Source organism: Delphinapterus leucas, chromosome 4 (assembly GCF_059928025.1).
Source record: "Delphinapterus leucas isolate spDelLeu-1000000601 "Yukka" chromosome 4, BTC_Dleu_Yukka2, whole genome shotgun sequence".
In the NCBI taxonomy this organism is placed as follows: domain Eukaryota; kingdom Metazoa; phylum Chordata; class Mammalia; order Artiodactyla; family Monodontidae; genus Delphinapterus; species Delphinapterus leucas.
Genome location: NC_143132.1, coordinates 27,907,476 through 27,926,664, shown reverse-complemented (window position 1 = coordinate 27,926,664; position 19,189 = coordinate 27,907,476). Strand labels below are relative to the sequence as shown.

The 19,189-nt window shown below is 34.1% G+C and overlaps 1 protein-coding gene across 6 annotated transcripts in view; it reads left to right on the top strand.

The window, feature by feature from the left end:
- Positions 1–19,189, top strand: part of USP25 (ubiquitin specific peptidase 25) — a 181,415-nt gene that overhangs the window by 92,697 nt on the left and 69,529 nt on the right. For 5 of the 6 annotated variants that reach the window (XM_089910380.1, XM_089910378.1, XM_022575863.3 and 2 more), the window contains exons 15-18: positions 1,302–1,372; positions 2,451–2,679; positions 4,114–4,314; positions 13,440–13,579. In XM_089910380.1, coding sequence (XP_089766506.1) covers positions 1,302–1,372; positions 2,451–2,679; positions 4,114–4,314; positions 13,440–13,579 — 641 coding nt within the window. The remainder of the gene's footprint in view (positions 1–1,301; positions 1,373–2,450; positions 2,680–4,113; positions 4,315–13,439; positions 13,580–19,189) is intronic. The other variant, XM_089910381.1, reaches the window with a different exon arrangement.

Sequence of the window (19,189 nt, the reverse complement as noted above, 5' to 3'; positions counted from 1 at the left end):
TGACTATTTAAAAATTTCCCTCCCAAAACAATGAGGCAGTTTACATTCCCAATAATTTTGTGTGAGAGAACCTGTTTCCCAGTACTCTCCCTAGCTCTAGGCACTTTTTAATTTGTGGTAGTCTGATAGTTGAAATGACAATGGTATTTCAGGGTCTTGATTTGCATTTCATTAATTATGAGTGAAATTCTATTTTTCTCTAAATTGGTGACCTTTGCCCATTTTTTATATTGAACTATTTGTCTTTCTCTTACTGCTTAATAGAAACTTTAATGTTATGGGTATTAACCTGTTGCCTGTAGTGTATGCTGCAGATAATATTTTTCCAGTTTGTCATTTGATTTTCTTTATGTTGGCTTTTGTTTTCTTTCTATAATAACAGATTTTCTTAAATTGGGGGGAGGGAGTCTTTTCATTTATGGTTACTGGATTTTCTCACAAGCTGTAAAAGGCCTTTCCCTAGCCTAAAGTTCCTAATTTTCTTTGGTAGTCTTTGGTGTTTTTTTCCTGATTCTGTTTAACAGCTTCATAGTATAGTGTGGTTATACTATAACCACTTCCCTATTGACAAATATTTAGGTTGTCTCCACTTTTTAAAAAACAATTATAGGCAATATAACTGTGAAACATCCCTACCTCTAAATAATTTTGTAGGATAGATTTCTACTGGAAGTAGAAATAATGAGTAATGGGAGTCTCATAACTTTATTTCAGTTGGCGATTAAAGTGGATTTTTATCCAGTTACTTCTGTACATATACATATATGTATGTGTGTGTGTGTGAAGTGTGGTGAAGTTATTTTATTTCACTCTAAAGGTTTTCGTATAGGTTATAGCTCCCCTTTTCCACTTATGTGCCCTAATTTCCTCTGGCTCCAAAGTTACATATTTTGACACAGGGGGAACTTCATCAAGATAAAGAACTTTATTCTTGATTTAGGGCAATAAAAGAATAAACTACAGGAAAAAAATAAAGTTTTTCCTGTTTTATACAAATATGTAGGGGGGGTTAGTTTTAATTTTCATTGGAAACTTCCTTTATAAATTTGAACAAAGTTCAGTTTTATTGGCTCTGCACATTTTAAAAATCATATTTGTTTTCATTTTTCGTTTGTGCTATATCTTTTATAAAGAACTAAATTTCATTTTATGCAAATTCTGAATAGTAAGTTTTAGAACAGTTTTAGAAACTTTTTCTTATTCCTCTAACATATTGGTAGGAAAACCCTTATTCCCTACCTTATAAGTCTCAGTAGAAACATACTTGATGTTAATCATTAAATGGCATCTTCTATCCTTAGATTTGCAGGAAAGCATATCTAGAATCCATCGCACAATTGAACTAATGTACTCTGACAAATCTATGATACAAGTAAGTTGAATTTTGAGCTAGTAAGCATTATCAAAATTATTTACATATTTTAATTTATCTTTATGTTATTTATCATAATTCTCATACTTTTTGTGATAAAATTGTTGAACTTTAAGATTTTTATATTAATATTTTCCTCATTCAGTTGTATTCTCATACTGTATTTATTAGCCTACCTTTTTATTCTTTTATAATAAAATTTATCAAAAATTTCTAAAAGGCCTTAGCATTAAAAAAAAAACTCTATGGGAAAATTACATGGTTGTTTAACGATATTAAGATTATGGGAGTGGGGCTTCCCTGGTGGTGCAGTGGTTATGAATCCACCTGCCAATGCAGGGGACACGGGTTCAAGCCCTGGGCCGGGAAGATCCTACATGCTATGGAACAGCTAAGCCCGTGCACCACAACTACTGAGCCTGCGCTCTAGAGTCCGTGAGCCACAACTACTGAAGCCCGCGTACCTAGAACCCGTGCTCTGCAACAAGAGAAGCCACCGCAATGAGAAGCCCACGCACCACCATGAAGAGTAGTCCCCCACTCACCGCAACTAGAGAAAGCCCGCGTGCAGCAACAAAGACCCCGCGCAGCCAAAAATAAATAAATAAACAAACAACTAAATAAATAAAAGATTATGGGAGAAGGTAAAGGGCTCAGTTACATTTTAACTTCTGAGGCTCATATAATGGCTTATTATATAAGCCATTTTGCTGAACTCATCCATCAATTTATAACTGTGAATATTTAAACAAATCATGTGCTGTATATAAAAATGTTCATCATAAGTTCTTTATTCGAAAGAAATAAATAGATCAACAAATATACTTCCAAAGTTTTGAAAATCATCTTATTTACATACCTGTCTGTTTTACATGTCTTTAGTTTGCTTATCCTCTCTGCCCCCTGCCTTCTTTTATTTCATAGTTTAATTTTTTCAAAACTTTAATTCCAGCCAATTTACTCTTGTTAAAAAACATATGCTTCTATGGGATCCTCCAGTCAGATGGTTTGTGGGTTTCATGGGATGTGGTGTAATAGACTACATAACTACAGTTTAACTCTTCTTTTTCATATTTAGGTTCCTTATCGCTTACATGCTGTTTTAGTTCATGAAGGCCAAGCTAATGCCGGGCACTACTGGGCATACATTTTTGATCATCGTGAAAACAGGTGGATGAAGTACAATGATATTGCTGTAACAAAATCATCATGGGAAGAGCTAGTGAGGGACTCTTTTGGTGGTTATAGAAATGCCAGTGCATACTGTTTAATGTACATAAATGATAAGCCACAATTCTTAATACAAGGTAAGAATATGAAATATATAGGGTGGTATATATTTTTAAATAAGTAACCCTTTTATGTGACTCTGGTCTCTGGTGTGATTAGTTAAGTGTAGTTTACTAAAGAGTGTGATGAATATGATTAGGAAATGCTGCTGGGTTATTGTAGGTGAGAAAACTGGAATTGAAAAGTAATGTGACCAGGGCTGAAAACTGGAATATATTTTGTATTCAAAGTTAACTATTTAGTAACTATTATAAAATGTAAATCGGACTTTTTTCTCCTTGTTAAAACCCCTTTAATGACTATGTCACACATTGACTCATATTCAAGCTCCTTAACCTAACATAAAAAGCCTCCATTTTCTGGCCTCTAATTGTCTCTCCAGCTTCATTTATAACCATTGTTCATTTCAAACTTTATGTACTTTACTAATATTTGAACTTCTTTGGCTCCCACCAAATCATTTCACACATTTATATCTATATGTTCTTATGTTTTCTGTTTTTATTTTTTTGCCAGTAGTGATCTTATTTCTTTCTTCTTTTGCCTAATTCTTTCTCATCTCTCAGGATTCAATTCAGATGTCATCTGCTCTGCCAAGTTTTCCTTGACCTGCCACAAAAGTATCCCTCCTTGTGTTCTCATAGCATACCTCTCTTGGGCACTTATTATGTGTTGGAATTGTATGTTGACTTGTCTTTCGCACTTGACTCTGGTCTGCTCAAAGCCAGGGAGCGTTTCATACTGTGTCTTAATCTTTTTATTTCTCATATTCTAATATAGGCTTTGCATATAAAAAGCACTTAATAAAGGTTTGTTGAGACTGATAAAACTAAACTTTCCTTTTGTATTTAACCATTTAGCAAAACTAGTTAGGCAGTTCATTTATGACTGAAAGCTAAAATTTATTTTGTGTGTGTGTGGTAGAGGTTGAGTAACGCTTTTAAGCACTACTTATGTGATGTTGAAAGAAATCTTGCTATATTGATTGATTAGTTTTCAAATTGCATATAAGTATATTGCTATACTTAACTGCTTCAGATGAAAAAGAATTTTAGTTCTATTTTGAGCTTTCGAGGTTATGAGTTATTTCTTCTCATTTTGTGGTTTTACTTCGTGAGTAATCAAACGTCTGGTATTTTATAATAGAAAAAGTAGCACTATGTCAGTGTTTGAAAAGTAGCAAACAATTTTGGCCTTATGTCTTGTTCCATTTTTTTACTCTTCAGCCTAAAAGTAAAAGCTGAGAACATTACCTATAATGGATTATCAAATATTTGCATCATTGTTTTTCTGAGCATTTGTTTGAGTTTTCTTTTAATATATAGGTAATATTGATTCGCCAAGTAGTAATAATTTGTACTTTAAATACATTTGAAACACCTTCTATTTTGAGCTTTGCATTTTTCCTTTAATCCTTAATTTTATAATAGTTTTTGAAATATGATTTGCAGAGGAGTTTAATAAAGAAACTGGGCAGGCCCTTGTTGGAATAGAAACACTACCGCCAGACTTAAGAGATTTTGTTGAGGAAGACAACCAGCGATTTGAGAAAGAACTAGAAGAATGGGATGCACAACTTGCCCAGAAAGCTTTGCAGGAAAAACTTTTAGCATCTCAGAAATTGAGAGAGTCAGAGTCTTCTGTGACAACAGGTTAGTCCTCTTTTATTGCATTTTATTATCAATATCATGATTATTATTGATATTTTATTATAAAAATAAGATATGCTCATTGAAAAAGCAAAAACAACATAAAACTTTAGTTATCCTAAAATATGAAGACTCCAGTAAAAATCATCTGAAATTCCATCACTCAGAGATAATAAAAGGCAACAATTTAGTTTACTCCTTTGCCAGATAACACTGTATGTACATATATATCGTTTTCAAGTTAAGTGAGGTGATTCTGCTAACTCTCCCTCTACCTATTCTGCCTACTTTGATTGACTTTTTTTGGCAAGATGCTTAGAAAAACTGTGAAACTGCAGGTAACCCAAGCCAATTCACTAAAGCTATCAAAGGAATGAACTCTAATAATTTCATATTTGAGCAAAATAACACTACTGGTAAATAGTATTAATTCATATAGAGTATTTATTTGATTTTTTTTCAGAATTCTTAAAGTTAAAAACAAAATTAGCAGGAACTAAATATTTAATATATTCCAAGCAAAAATCTGTATAGATCTGTAAAACAAATGAGAAGATAAGTGTATAAAAATATAAATATTAAACATTCCACAATTATTAGGTGATAAAATCAATAAAATATTAAGAATAACACTGTACAAAAGTATCTTCTAGCAAAGCTGAAAATACAATGTCTAATGATTTTTTTTTAAGATTAATCTCATCACTAAGTTGTCAAAATATTTTAGGATGATATTTTGTACTGTAGGAAAGGTCCTCTTTCTGTTTAGTGGTTGGGGAAATGAGAAGAGATAAATTAAATAGATATTTTCCTTAACCCCATTTGTCTCTTTCTCTTTTTTTTTTTTTTTTAAATAACTCTGAGTGGATCATTTTGAATCACCCTTTTTTTGTAAGATCTGTGTGTTTTTATTTTTTAAGAAAGCATTTTAGGTGTTTGTTTAATTTCATCTTTTATAGACAGATTCCCATGTAGCTTTACCTAGGTAGTTTTCAGCATTATCATCTGAACTTTAGAAGGAATTATTCTTTCAATGAGAGGTTTGTAATACCACAATATGGTATGGTGACTAATGTAGGCATGCACAGATCTTTCCAGACTTGGAACTTGTTCTCATATGAATTGAATAGTTGAGTCCTTGATCTTGATTTTAAGTGACATCGATTCAGAATTTTTAAAAGACCAAGATAATGGTATTATAGCAACAAAGATACCAACATATTGATACAGAAATGCAGTACAGTATATCTGAATACCACCATTGTAGTCTCTGGTGAGCTCTACCAGACGAGGACTGTACTTTCTTCCTGGACATCAGGGGCCACTGTGTAGAACAGGTGAAACTCTATAGTTTCACAACAATGCAGTTTCATTATAGTAACTTTGTCCATATTAGTAGGAAGTAAAATAGCTCAGTAGATATCAAGAGGTTTCTGAGTTCAAATCACAGTGTAGTAACTATGTTACAGTTCCTTTCATTTTTGAATCAGTTCCATCTCTTTGTGATTTCATCCCTTGTCTTCTGTACATATCCTTTCCAAATTACTCCCTAGAACTTGCCCCAAGATGGAGCTTCTCTGTTATTCTTTGCTTAACTTTTAAGTGCTCCAGTTGCACATGGCTCTTCTTATCTTATTAGTGGGAGGACAGGGCTGCACAATTGGCGTGATAGTGGCACCTAAGCACTCAGATGAAGGTGAGTGCTCCAGTCATTGGTTAAGCTCCACCCCTATTATTCTTGGCTCAATTATATTTTGTAACATCAAAATATTAAATTCTATACAGTCTCTTTTCCATCTTTTCTGTTTCTCACAAGACTGTCTAAATTTACAGACTTAACACATTTTATTTTTACTAAATCAGACTAATACATATTCCCCACTAATATTCCTGTCTGACAGGACTAGCCAACTTTTCCCCATCATTTACATTTGTCATCTTATATTCCCTCGCTATGAAAAGGCCACATGTGTGTATGCTCCACACCGTTTTTATCCTGATCAGTACTTCCTATTGTACACTTTATATGGTGTTTTGTAAGTTTTAAAAAATTCAGCAGTAGGTATTGGGCATATATGTTCATGTCCCTCTTTAGTATTTAAAAAAAAAAAAAACTTGAAGAGAAATACAGATGTATTTCTGAAAGGAGCCAGAATAACTAAAAAATAAAGAGATGGAAAGGTCAATTCATATGTAATTACTATGATAGTTATCTTCCAGACTGGGTTTTCAGAAAGCAGTGACAATACTGCCTCAGTAGAAAACATTGTGTCCTGTATAGGCTTGCTAGAAATATGCATTTTGAGTTAGTAGAAATAGAATGTTCTAAATCTATAAATTTGGGGGTGAGATTATTGTTTAAAAGATTGGTGTCTATTATCTTACATATCATATTAAGAAATCCATCTTCTGTTACAGGGGAATTTAACATACCACAGTTGAATGAGGGAATATATTATAGTGTTCATTGGAATCACTTAACATCCTATCATAAGTAGAGAAATTTTACTTTAATGCCTATGCCATCTTTTTCCTGTTTCTCCTCACAGTTTTCAAAGTAATTTGTTTAATTTGGTATAATACTTTCAGACTGTCAAAGAGAACCTGTGTTTAAATCTCTCAGGTGTGCACTAGGATTATGAGTGACTAGTGGAAGTAATACAAGGAAATCCTGTTTATAAAATCCATCAGAGTGATTTTTTTTATCTCCCTGCAAATCTTTTCAGTAAAGCTGTAACCTAAGAACCATTAAAATCCAATTTCTTAAGGGTGATATTCCAAATAAGAATATTAATTTATATAGTATTAATTAAATGAGTATTTGTTCCTCTTCTTAACAGGTGACAAAGAAATCCATAGGCATCACTTCTCCTACATGATTCATTGTCTTACTGAAACTAAATAATAAATGATAGAAAAGTATTCTTTAGTCCATCTCACACTACCTCCCTAACCTGCCTGCTGCAAAAGAAAACTTACCTTAACACTTATGTTTAGAGATTTAGCCAACGGTTCTTTACCACGGTATACATCGATACATCAGAATTACCTGGGGGACTTTTTCTGAGTATAAACAGGACATACCACCTAAGATTTACTGGGCTCAGAATCAGTGGAGGAAGGGTCCAGAATATATATTTTTAAAAAGATGTTCAGATAATTCTGAGGTGTACCTGTGGTTAAGCAGCATGGCTCTAGGCTGTATGTATAAAACAAATTATTCTGAAGGAGAGAGAGCTTTGCCTGTTTTGCTTGTGTTACCCATATCTTACTCAAAAACTATTTGAAGTCCTTACAATATATATAACATACTCGGATTTTAAAAACAAAAAGAAAGGAGCTGAAACCAAAAAATGACCTCATTTTTGACAAAAATGACCTTATTTTTGACTTGTAGACCAAATGGTCTACAAGTCAGAAATAAGCTGATATTCCAGGAAAGTACAGCTGGTTCCTGAGAGTCAGACCTGGTAGAATGAACAATATCCTCAATATTTTCAAGTTCCTTTAAAACAGGGACCAGGTGATGTTCTTATTTAAATCTCCAGAATCTAGCATAATAAATGACAAATGGTTGATGCCCCTTGAATATTTTCTGATTTGATTTCATTCCCTATGGAAACTGCAATAATGAGTTTCCTAGGGGTGATCCTCAGTGTATGGGAATGCAACCATTTAAAAAGGATAGCCAGTGTAAAATAGATAGCTAGTGGGAAGCTGCTGCATAGCACTGGGAGATCAGCTTGGTGCTTTGTGACCACCTAGAGGCGTGGGATTGGGAGGGAGGCTTAAGAGGGAGGGGATATGGGGATATATGTATACATATAGCTGATTCACTTTGTTGTACAGCAGAAACTAACACAACATTGTAAAGCAGTTATACTCCAGTAAAGATGTATATGTAAAAAAAAAAAGGATAGCCCAAATAACTATACATTAGGGAAGAAGGCTAAAAGTATGTTGTGCAGATATAGCTCTATCCTGGATAATTTTTAGGTTTAACTTTGGTTCCTAAGCCTCTACTCCCCACATTGCTGAGAATTCTGTTTGTGGTGCCACCTAGGAATCTGAAGTCTTAAAATTGTTTCTGTGATGATTCTATGCAGCCAGCTTAGCATGGCTCTTTATAGGCTGTTTTTGGGGAATCATTGATTTTAAATACATTTCTGTAAGAAAAATGGGCTGCTATTCTTTGATGCAGTACTCTTTAAATATTGTTCTAAATGTTCATGTAATAAGTATGACTCATTAGTAAGTTAAGGTATGAAATACTTCTGAAAGATATGAGTTGTTGTTCTTTTTTTAAATAGTTGATTAGAGAGCAGATCCTTATGCTTTAACAGAAAGTCAACTGCTTGTCAAGTTGACTCTTAAAATGCTAGAGACCATAACCAGGAAACAGGCATAGAACACCCCCAAGGTCCTCCCAACCCCTTACTTCAACATGAAGGTGGACTAAAGGAGCAAGTTCTGAGTACTCTCAGAATGTTGGATTTTATATAACAGCCAAATAGGTGAATGAATAAGTTCTATTATCAACATAGAACATGGCTGGAAAATATCTTATGTGGAGGATAGCCATCCAAAAATCTCAGTGAAGCATCCATAAACTAAATAAATGATTAGAAAGATACTCCAGGTACAGGGACATTTTATACCTCTACAGAGAACTGGTCATTCACGGTGAAATGAGTTTATTTAGGAGTTTGTAGCTGCAGGTAGGTAACCAAAGAAGACTTCCAGGAATTAAGAGTAACAAATGTCACATAAGTAATCACCAGCTGTATTTCAAGCTGAAGCCTGAACAATAACACTTTAATAACTGTGGGACCAGTTAGTACATAAAATGCCAGTTAGTGCATAAAGGAAACAGCGTGGTCTCTGTTTATTGAGCTCTTACCATTTATATAGGCTAGCAGGGATGAGACTTCTATAGGGATACAGGATGAACAAAAACTGTTGCGTGAGACTTCTATAGGGTTACAGGATGAACAAAAACTATTGTGTGTGCAAAAAACATAAAAGAGCCAGATGTTTTGTCCTAATGTTGTTTTTAACAAAGAAATGGAAGTTGCCTAAATGTATGGTAAAATATTAGTTGTATGAGCCCTTTATACAGAAGAACACGGTATAACCAGTAAAAATTGTATCGACAGGAAGAATGTTTGTTATATTAAGTTAAAAACAGTATATTCAGAATAACTTTTTGTTTAAAAAAATTTGGGTAGGTAAAATCTGGAATATATAATACTAAAAATATTAATAGTGCTTATGTCTAGGTAGTGGAAAGAGCCTTTTATTTTCCTCCTATGGTTATTTCTTTGTTCTAGTGAACATGTTTTCTACTCTTCTGGTTTGACAAAATGAAGCTAAAACCTCTTTCCTTTTTTATGAAGACCCTCTATTATAATCTGACTCCCTTGTAATTCTTCCAAGACTACTATTCTATGTTTCATCTAAGCCAGGGTATTCCCCATTATTCTTGCTTGTAGGTTATTTTCCTGTCATTAAGGCTTTGCTCATGAAGTATCCTTCATTTGGAAAATGTCCTCTTATCCTCACTATTCTTGAAATTTTATCCATTTTAAGACTTTCGTCATATCCCCAAATCTTTATGAATCCCCCTAATGACCCCTGTAGCAATTATTACCTTTTTTCCTCTATTCTAGTCCCAATCTGTTCTCACTACCAAATTTATGTTATATTTCATCTTGATTACCAGTGTAAAGGCTCATTAATAGCAAGGATTTTATTAATCTTTTATCTGTCCTTACAGTGCCTTTGCATATGCTATTCCTTCTGCCTGGAATCATCTTGTTTCTCATCAAGATAATTTTCTCTACAAATCCTTCAAGACTCAGCTCAGTTGACATTCCTCCTTTCTTAGCATGCAGCATCATTCCAAGTGTGTGTATTAGGTCCACAATGCTTCTGTAGGACCTTGTGCATAAGTCTGTTATTGCATTCAGTACTTCGTGTTGTAATGGAGTATACATTTATCTGATTTTGTTGAGAGTTCCTTAAAGTGAGTAAAGTTTCTGTCTTTTTTTTTTTTTTTTTTTTAACCATTGTTAATACCTAGCTCGGTACTAAAAATGGCATATGCTCAACAAACATGTTGGGAATGAAGTTTGGGTTTTTGTTTCCAAACTCCCAGAACTCGAATCCTTATAGGTTTACCTACTGTGATTACAGTACCACTCAAATAAGTTCCCTGGAAGATATTTACACAGGGAAAATTCTAGAGGAAATAGTTTTGTATGACATTTAGGCAGAATCATTCAGCATCACATAAGGTTTTTGGACTCAAATCCCTATGTGGAAGGAAACCTTGACGCTGGGGACCTAAGGTGTATTTGACTGTGTCGATCAGATAAAATTACTTTTTCTCTTAAGGACTTAATTTACATACATTGTCCAGGTTTCCCTGGCTTACACCAGTGTCACACCGGATGGATTTCTTGGCCCTCATTGCATTAAGCTCACATCCTACTATCAACTACTGATGTTTTATCTATTACAGTGAGAAGAGACAAAGGGGGAAAACACAAGTAATGAAAGCTTTATCAACAAGAAGTCTCTCTCTGTTAATCCCTAGAGCAGCTGACTTAAGCCACTTACGAAAGCTTCCAGAAGCAGAAGACTGGCTAAGCTGGAGTTGTAGTGGTTAAGATTTTCTTAACCTTGTCTATCATACAGGGACACTGAAAGAACATTGCAGTCCAAAGTCAGGAAATACAGAAATGAGGACATTTAACATTTTTTAACTTCTTTACCTATCACACACATTGTAAGCATTTCTTCCTTTAGTTTTCCTTGTCATAGTATATTTCACTCCCATTATCCTAATTACTCATACCCAAAATTTAAGTCATCTTCCCATCAGTCTCCAAACCTTTATGTCTAAAATGCATCTTGAATCTAACCAATTCTCTCTTTTCTTGCTGTCTCTGTTATCCAAAAGAATAGTCGTTTCTTGCTCGTATTGCTGTAGTACCTTTTAGTACTTTCATTGACTTCTAGTTTTACTTTCCTCTCTAATCTGTTCTTTGCAGTGTGGTCAGAATAATGTTCTTTAAACTTGACATGTTGCCATTGTATTTAAAATGTTTATTCACTTGCTTTGCCCTTCAAAACTTTTGTGACTCAAAGGCCTCCGTTTTGTCCCTATCTGCATCATCTCTTGCCACCTCTCCCCTCTTGTAATACTATAATCCAGCCACACTAGATGCCTTTTGGATTGAGCTTATGCTCACTTCATGGGCTGTTCATTCTTCCATTTTCAAACCTAATCCATTTAACTTCAGCTAAAAAGTCAGTTTATCTCATATCCCATAACCTAAATTACCCTTGCCCCATTTTATTCCTATAATGTATTATTATGATATTGTCACAATTCATATGCGTGATTCTTTGGTTAATAACTTTCTCCATAGTTGACTATAAATTCCATGGGGGTAGGGGCTGGCTGCTTTGTTCACACTCAGAGTCCCAGTGCCTGGCACATAGTTAGACACTTAATTAGAATTCATTGGATAAATGAATGCTCGTGCATCTATGTTGAAATTACATTATTTCTTTTTGAATAATATTTCACTTTGAGAAGAGTTTTAAATTAGTAAAATATTGGAAAGGTTGACAGTAATCCTGTCGTGTCCCACCAATTGATTGAGCAAGGACTCATCCTATCCCAGTAACGCTGTAGAATATTTTAGTGTACTTTCTTATTTCTTTTTATCCATTCATTAGCTTATTAATTCATTTGTTCCATTAAGTTATTGTGTGCTTATTATATGCTAGGTATTGAAGAAATAGCAATACAAAAGGGAGATAGCATCACTGCTCTTTGGATTCTTACAGCCTAGCAGGGGATATGGGCTTGAAACAAATACTTAACAAAAATAATGAAGTTACAATTGTGGTAAGTGCTATTAAAAAGAAAGTATACGTTTACTCTAGAGCAGTTATTCTCACCCGAGAGTGATTTTGTCCCTCAGACGGCATTTGACAATACTGGAGACATTGCTGGCTGTCACACCTGCGGAGACAGTACAACTGGCATCTAGTGGGTAGATGCCTGGGTACACAGGACAATCCTCCACACCAAAGAATCATCTGAACCAAAATGTCAGTAGTGTTGAGGAGGAGCAACCCTGCTTTAGAAATGGGGTTATCAGGAATACTTCCATAAGGAAGTGATATTCAAACAAAAGGATATATAGAAGTTATTAGATGGGGGGGGATGAGAATTGGTGAACACACAGGCAAAGGGAAGAAAATGAGGAAAGATACAAAAGTTGGAAGGTAAACCTCTTCTCTGATGTATTAGATAAGCTGAAAAAAGTCTGGTATGTGTTCCTTTTTGAGTAAAGGGCAAAGGACACCTGGCGATGTTGGAGAGATAGGCAGAGACCCATTTATATAATGCCTTGTAGGTCGTATAAGGATTTTGGGGTAGTCTGTTAAATACCCAGTGGACATTCAGAGTACATTGTTGCATCTGTGGGTTTTGAACTCAGAACATAGGCAGTAGATATAACTTTAGGAGTTCTTCACAGAAGTAGTATTTGAAGTCTTGAATTTACATTGGTACCAGTTTGGCAAGTTGTAATTGTTTTTCTCTGACAACACTCAGCTACCAGGAACAGGTTCAGAAAAGATAGAAGGTTGGGTTCATTCAGGGTTAGGATTTTGTTAGGTAAGTATGAAAAAGGATACTGTGTCCAGAAAAACAGCTACTGTGCTCTCTACAGAAACTCAGACCAGGATTGTTGTACAAACCACCCCGCACTACCTCTTTTTTTTTTCCTTTTTTTTTGGTAGAATGCTCATGATTTTCCAAAGTTAGACTTTGATACTTATCATGACAGAGAAATTTACTATGAATTTTTTAGCATAAACTATAATGAGTGCTTTCTTCAGTAATTATTTGACTACTCTGAGATCTGATTCTTTCTTTTGGTAAATTCTGGGGGAAGTGCTGTATATTGAAGCATGTATTACTTTAAATTGAGTAAGTAAAGTAAAATTAATTATTGTATAACTTCAAATGAGAAATAAATAGCATATATCTCAGTATAGACTCACTGATTTATATTAGATGTACAATTGATTCTTTTCTCATGAAGCACAAGCAGGAGAACCAGAATATCTAGAGCAGCCATCAAGAAGTGATTTCTCAAAGCACTTGAAAGAAGAAACTATTCGAATAATTACCAAGGCATCACATGAGCATGAAGATAAAAGTCCTGAAACAGTTTTACAGTCGGTAAGAGTTTTTCTTTTAGCTCTCTGAACATACCCATCAGTGTTCACGAGGTTTCCTAGCAGTATAAGGAGAATGACCTGTCTGGGAGTCAGGAGAGACCAGGCCAAAGGACGGCTTTGCTTGAACATGATGAATGATTGTAGGTGTCACCTAACTGCCAGGCTGTAATTTCCTCAGCTGTAATTTTTAAAATGCTTCTTTTTAAAAAAATAAGTTTCTATCTTCCTGTTAGAGATTATGAAAAATTATAATCATAGACTAAACTAGTCATTTGATTTGGAACTTAAAAAAGAGAAGTACAAAATTTAGCATTATTTTTCTTTTCTTTCAACCCCTCCTCCCATCTTTAGTCTTACTACATTGGAATAGTTGGTAATATAAGGTATAAATTTCATTGTTTCATGGACTGTGTTTAACAAAATACTAGATAGTCTAGGTTAGAGTATTATTAGTAGAATAAATATGATATTATAAAACACTTTATGCATATTTTGTGTCCTGTATAAAATTGTCATTATAAGCCTCCTTTATTGTTAATTTTCAAGTATTCAAGTGTGTCTTTTTATAACAGTAAGTTGAGCACATTGGTATTGCATTACGTTTCAATGAATATGATATTCTGAGAGATGTTGTTTCAAGAGTTTCATACTACAAAACTATTCAGTTGCTATAGTCATTTATTTTTTATTTTATTAGTGAGCACAAGCAACTCTAATACAAGTTTCATGATAGCTAATTTTAGGATTTGAAGATTCCACTCCTAGAGTGCTAAAGCGAACAGGGCACGTAATTTTTCAACACATAATTTTCCACTGAGTGAATTTAATCTCAACAATAGCCTGCTAATTACAGTGATGTCTTTAATATGATAAGATCTTGATTAACCAGAATGTTCAATTAATAGGGTATTCTGTTAATTATGTTTTGATGAACAAAGTAATGAGAAGTTATTTTTTAATTTAATTTCCTTTTTGAAAAAGTTTGATTATATATCATCTTACCATTAAAAAACGTATTAATATAGATTTTTTTTGATCATTTCAAATTTTGCAAATGTCCCTAGAGACTAAAAAACTTGAGATGAGGAACTGCTAACTCTAAAGCACTTCCTGAAAAATGCTTCTTTTAATAGATCTGGGATTTCTACTTCTTGGGGGATGGTAGAAGAAACCCTAGGGAGGGAGAAAAAACACAGGAGTAGATAACAAGGGAGAAACATTTTTGCCTGATATAAAAAAAATAATTTGCCAGGACTTTTGCTAATTAAGATTTTTATTTGTTAGAGCCTACATTATGGTTAATAAGTATCATTCTTTTAACTGGTATCAGAAAGCTGGAAGCATTAGTTAGCTTAATGTAGAATCATGATTTTTTTTTTTTTTAGCTTGGCTAATCATGTGTAATTTAAATTTGTAGAAATCAGCACTTAAATTTTGATTGATTAGTTTATTCATATGGATATCATCTTATAAGCTAGCAATCTGCTGCTTCACCTTTACTTGAAAAAAGATGGCACTGAGGGAATATGATAGCTAGCATATATATTTTTCTATCTGGCATATCTTCTGGTGTAGCACCAATAGTTGGCCACATTGTCTGTATAAATTCTGCAGCATATCTGAGAATATATTAATTATGACTGTCTGACCAGTGGTTCCTGGTCTCATGGTCAGTTGCTTAGGATCATGGTAACCACCTACTGGGTTTTCTCATTTAAAGGTATACCTTAGAAACTAAATTTCAGAGTCTTCAGATTTGGGGATTAAATAGTCCTGGGTTTTTGAATATTAATTTTACTTCTTGTTAGCTATGCAAACTTGAATAAGTTGCTTAATTTTTCTAAACCTTAGTTTTCTTTTATATAAAATGGAGGTGATTGTCGGATGAATTAAGATCATTTTTTTAAGTGCCTAGCATGTAGTGTAGGCCCTAAGTCTCTCTTAATTTCCTTCTGTTACTTAAATCCTAAACATTTCACAAATACACAATAAAGTTCCAACCTTAGTAGAAGAATTTCCTGGAAAGCTTAGAATCACAGAAACCATAGAGAGATACTCTCCAAATGTTTAGACAGCTTGCTTTTTAGAAGAATGTCTTTCATTTTAAGTGAAATATTTTAGAAAATTTAAAAATTCAAAAAAGTAGACTCTAAGAAAGAATCATGCATATTTCCACTACCCAAAGTTAATCACTTAATAAGTTGGTATGTTTTCTTTCATTCTTATTTTTATATACAGATTTGGGATTTATTTTTGTAATTGAGTTACTACTGTATATAAAATTTTATACCTTAACTTTTCTTCTTTTAATCACTGAACATAACCGTTTCCCCATGTTACAAACTAAAAAACATTTAATGGTTGAATAGTATTCCATTAAGTGATTAAATTCTTACTTACTCATTCCCCCTTATATATTGATTTCTACTTTTACATTATTATAAATAGGCTGTTAAAAATAAAACTTTTTCCATATTTCTGGTTATTTCTTTAGACTAGATTCCCCATAAGTTAGTAGGTTAAAATGGTATGAGCATATTAAGGGAGCCAAAGGGGTTGAAGATATATAGCTTTCTAATCACCCTTTTATGGGACCACTTTTTTTAAAAATCATGTATTTAATAGATTCAGGCAATTAATAAAAATCTTTGTGTTCTAATTATTTTTACAACTTATTAACTGAGGAACTTATCTTTAATCTCTTTCAAGTTCAGCCTTTGTTAAGGTGTTCATATGGGACCTGACAGTAAAAGGAAAAGATAAATGTACTTCAGTGAACCCTAAAATTCTTTATATGAAAATTTTTTATGGTACTTTAGGATATCTAAACTTGATGGACACAGAATAACTACATATGCCCAAAATTTCTTCCCTTTCTTAACTTTCACCCAAATAATTAATTAGTGTTATTGCTGTTGAAACTCTTCTGTGGCAACTGGAAAGGATTGTAGAACATTTATTTTTCCTAAGTGCAGTTATTTTTCAAAGGAAACATGTCATTTTTTAAGGATAAGTATTCTAAGGAATACATTTTCTGGTTGCTGGTTGCCTTAAATTTGTATTTTTTCTTCTTAATATAGTATTGTTTTGGGTTGGTTTGCTTATGAGAAATTTTTCACCAAAAGTTAAGACAAATTTCTTAGTTTACCTGCTTATATTTCACTCTTGTGAATGGAGACGTAGGACAATTCTTCCTCTCTCAAATGCTGGAAGGATTAAAAATCCTTAATTAAATGTCATAGACCAAGCTTATCTCTGTAAGTAGTAATATTGGGTTAGGATTATTCCGGTATAAGCAATTTCAAGAAGCATAATAGTATAATATTTGTAATACCTATCATTTATAGAACAACAATTAATGTGTCAGGTTTTGGGTTAGCTGAATATTAGCTCTCAAGATCATGACAACCATGCAGGTTGGTTGCTTCCTCTTGAAAAATTGAGGACTCAAACAGAACGAGGAAAGCTTTTCTGAAAATGTTATGGTTAAAAATAACATTTCTTTTAAAGGAAGCAATGCCGGTCTTGGCCATTATTCTTGTTTTATTGTTCAGTTAAACTTTTTCTGCATATGTACTTTGGAATATTCAGAAAATCTTCACATCACTAAAATTTACCTGTATGTTAAACTGCAGTAAAACCACTCTGTTTTTATTAAAATTTTCTGTTTATTTGATGTCAAAAGTAAAGTTCATCTTTGCTTAGGGAAATTTTTATGGTGCAATTTGAAATTACTTAAGCAAGCTGCTTTCAAGCACCTTAATTACTTCTGAAATTTGTTTGTAGGTAAATAGTGAATATGCTAGTTATAAATCCATTCAGTAAAGTAAGATCCTTGTGAAATCTGAACAGTGTTTTGAATGAACCATATTAGTGTCTTTTTTTTTTTTTTTTTGCAGTACGCAGGCCTCTCACTGTTGTGGCCCCTCCCGTTGAGGAGCACAGGCTCCAGACACGCAGGCTCAGAGGCCATGGCTCACAGGCCCAGCCGCTCCGTGGCATGTGGGATCTTCCCGGACCAGGGTATGAACCCGTGTGCCCTGCATCGGCGGGCGGACTCTCAACCACTGCGCCACCAGGGAAGCCCCATATTAGTGTCTTTGAGTGGACTTTCTGTATTTCACACTGGCTTCCACTCCATTAGTTTGGGTTAGTGAAATTCTTAGAATTTGTTAACAAAGAAAAGAAGAAGAATCTGAGTTTTTAAAAATGGATATCACTTTCTAGCAGCTTTCCCCAAAACAAGAATTCACTGGACACTCATGATTGTACTAGGTCTCATAGGCTGCGACCGAGTGGGTTTAAACACAGTAGAGTGTGGATATTAAGTGGCTATACAATCGATTATTAGAAAGGATAGAAAGGTAAAATCATAAGAAAGAAAACTTATAGACTCTCCTGGATTCAGAGGAGGTCATATCTTATTTTGATGGAGATATCTAGAAAGGCTTTGTGGAGTTATTAGAATTTAAAAAAGTAAATGAGGGCTTCCCTGGTGGCGCAGTGGTTGAGAGTCCGCCTGCCAATGCAGGGGACACGGGTTCGTGTCCCGGTCCGGGAAGATCCCACATGCCGCGGAGTGGCTGGGCCCGTGAGCCATGGCCAGTGAGCTGCGCGTCCGGAGCCTGTGCTCCGCAACGGGAGAGGCCCCAAAAGTGAGAGGCCCCAAAAGTGAGAGGCCCGCTTACAGGAAAAAAAATAATATTAAAAAATAAAAAAGTAAATAAAACTTTCACCTGTAGGACAGCAGTAGGAAATACAACTTCAGTATTAACTATTTTCAAGAATTTGAAGATGCTTTGTGGGAAAAAAAATTAAAATTTAATATAGTGTTTGAGATGCAAAGTGAAAGCTGGAAATCTTGTATTATTACCTGATTAATGCATTTGCTTTAGTGCTCAGTTTTAGATGTTTTCATTTCATGCTAAAAAAATGCAGGTATTTTTAAAAGGATCAAGAGTCTATGCACTTAAACTGAGCGCTTCCATTGTGCTCTTTTCTAATGTTCACACTAATGATTTTCTTCTGCAGAAACCTGAAAATACCACAAGCCAACCACCTTCTAACCAGCAAGTTGTAGAGGTGGCGATTCCTCATGTAGGGAAATTTATGATTGGGTCAAAGGAGGGGGGTTATGATGACGAGGTACCTTTATTATAGCCCTCTGCACTGTTTCCACTTGTTTTTTGCTATTTAATGCAAGCACTTTGGGCATGCCTGCACCCTTACATTGTCTGTTGCTGCATAACATACAGCTTTGCCACCCACAGTCTGAAATTACCTTACCAATTGCTGACAGTACTTCGAATTTCAAATGAAAATTTAAGTAGAAAGCTTAATGGATTTGTCAAAAGAATAATTTTATGTTGCTAGAGTTAATTCTTTTGTGCAGACATAGGATTTGTTTACTCTAGGGTTGATAGGTTTTGATAAGGTTTGTTTAATTAAATAGCAGAAATTTTGAGCACTTAAAAATATTTTCCTTTCCTACTTTCCTTCAATTATGGATTATAATACTTTGCCCACCATTTCCTACCAGAAGATCCTACAATCTGATTAGATATAGATTAGATACAGATTAGTGTATAGATAACTGTTTTGTTTTTTTTTC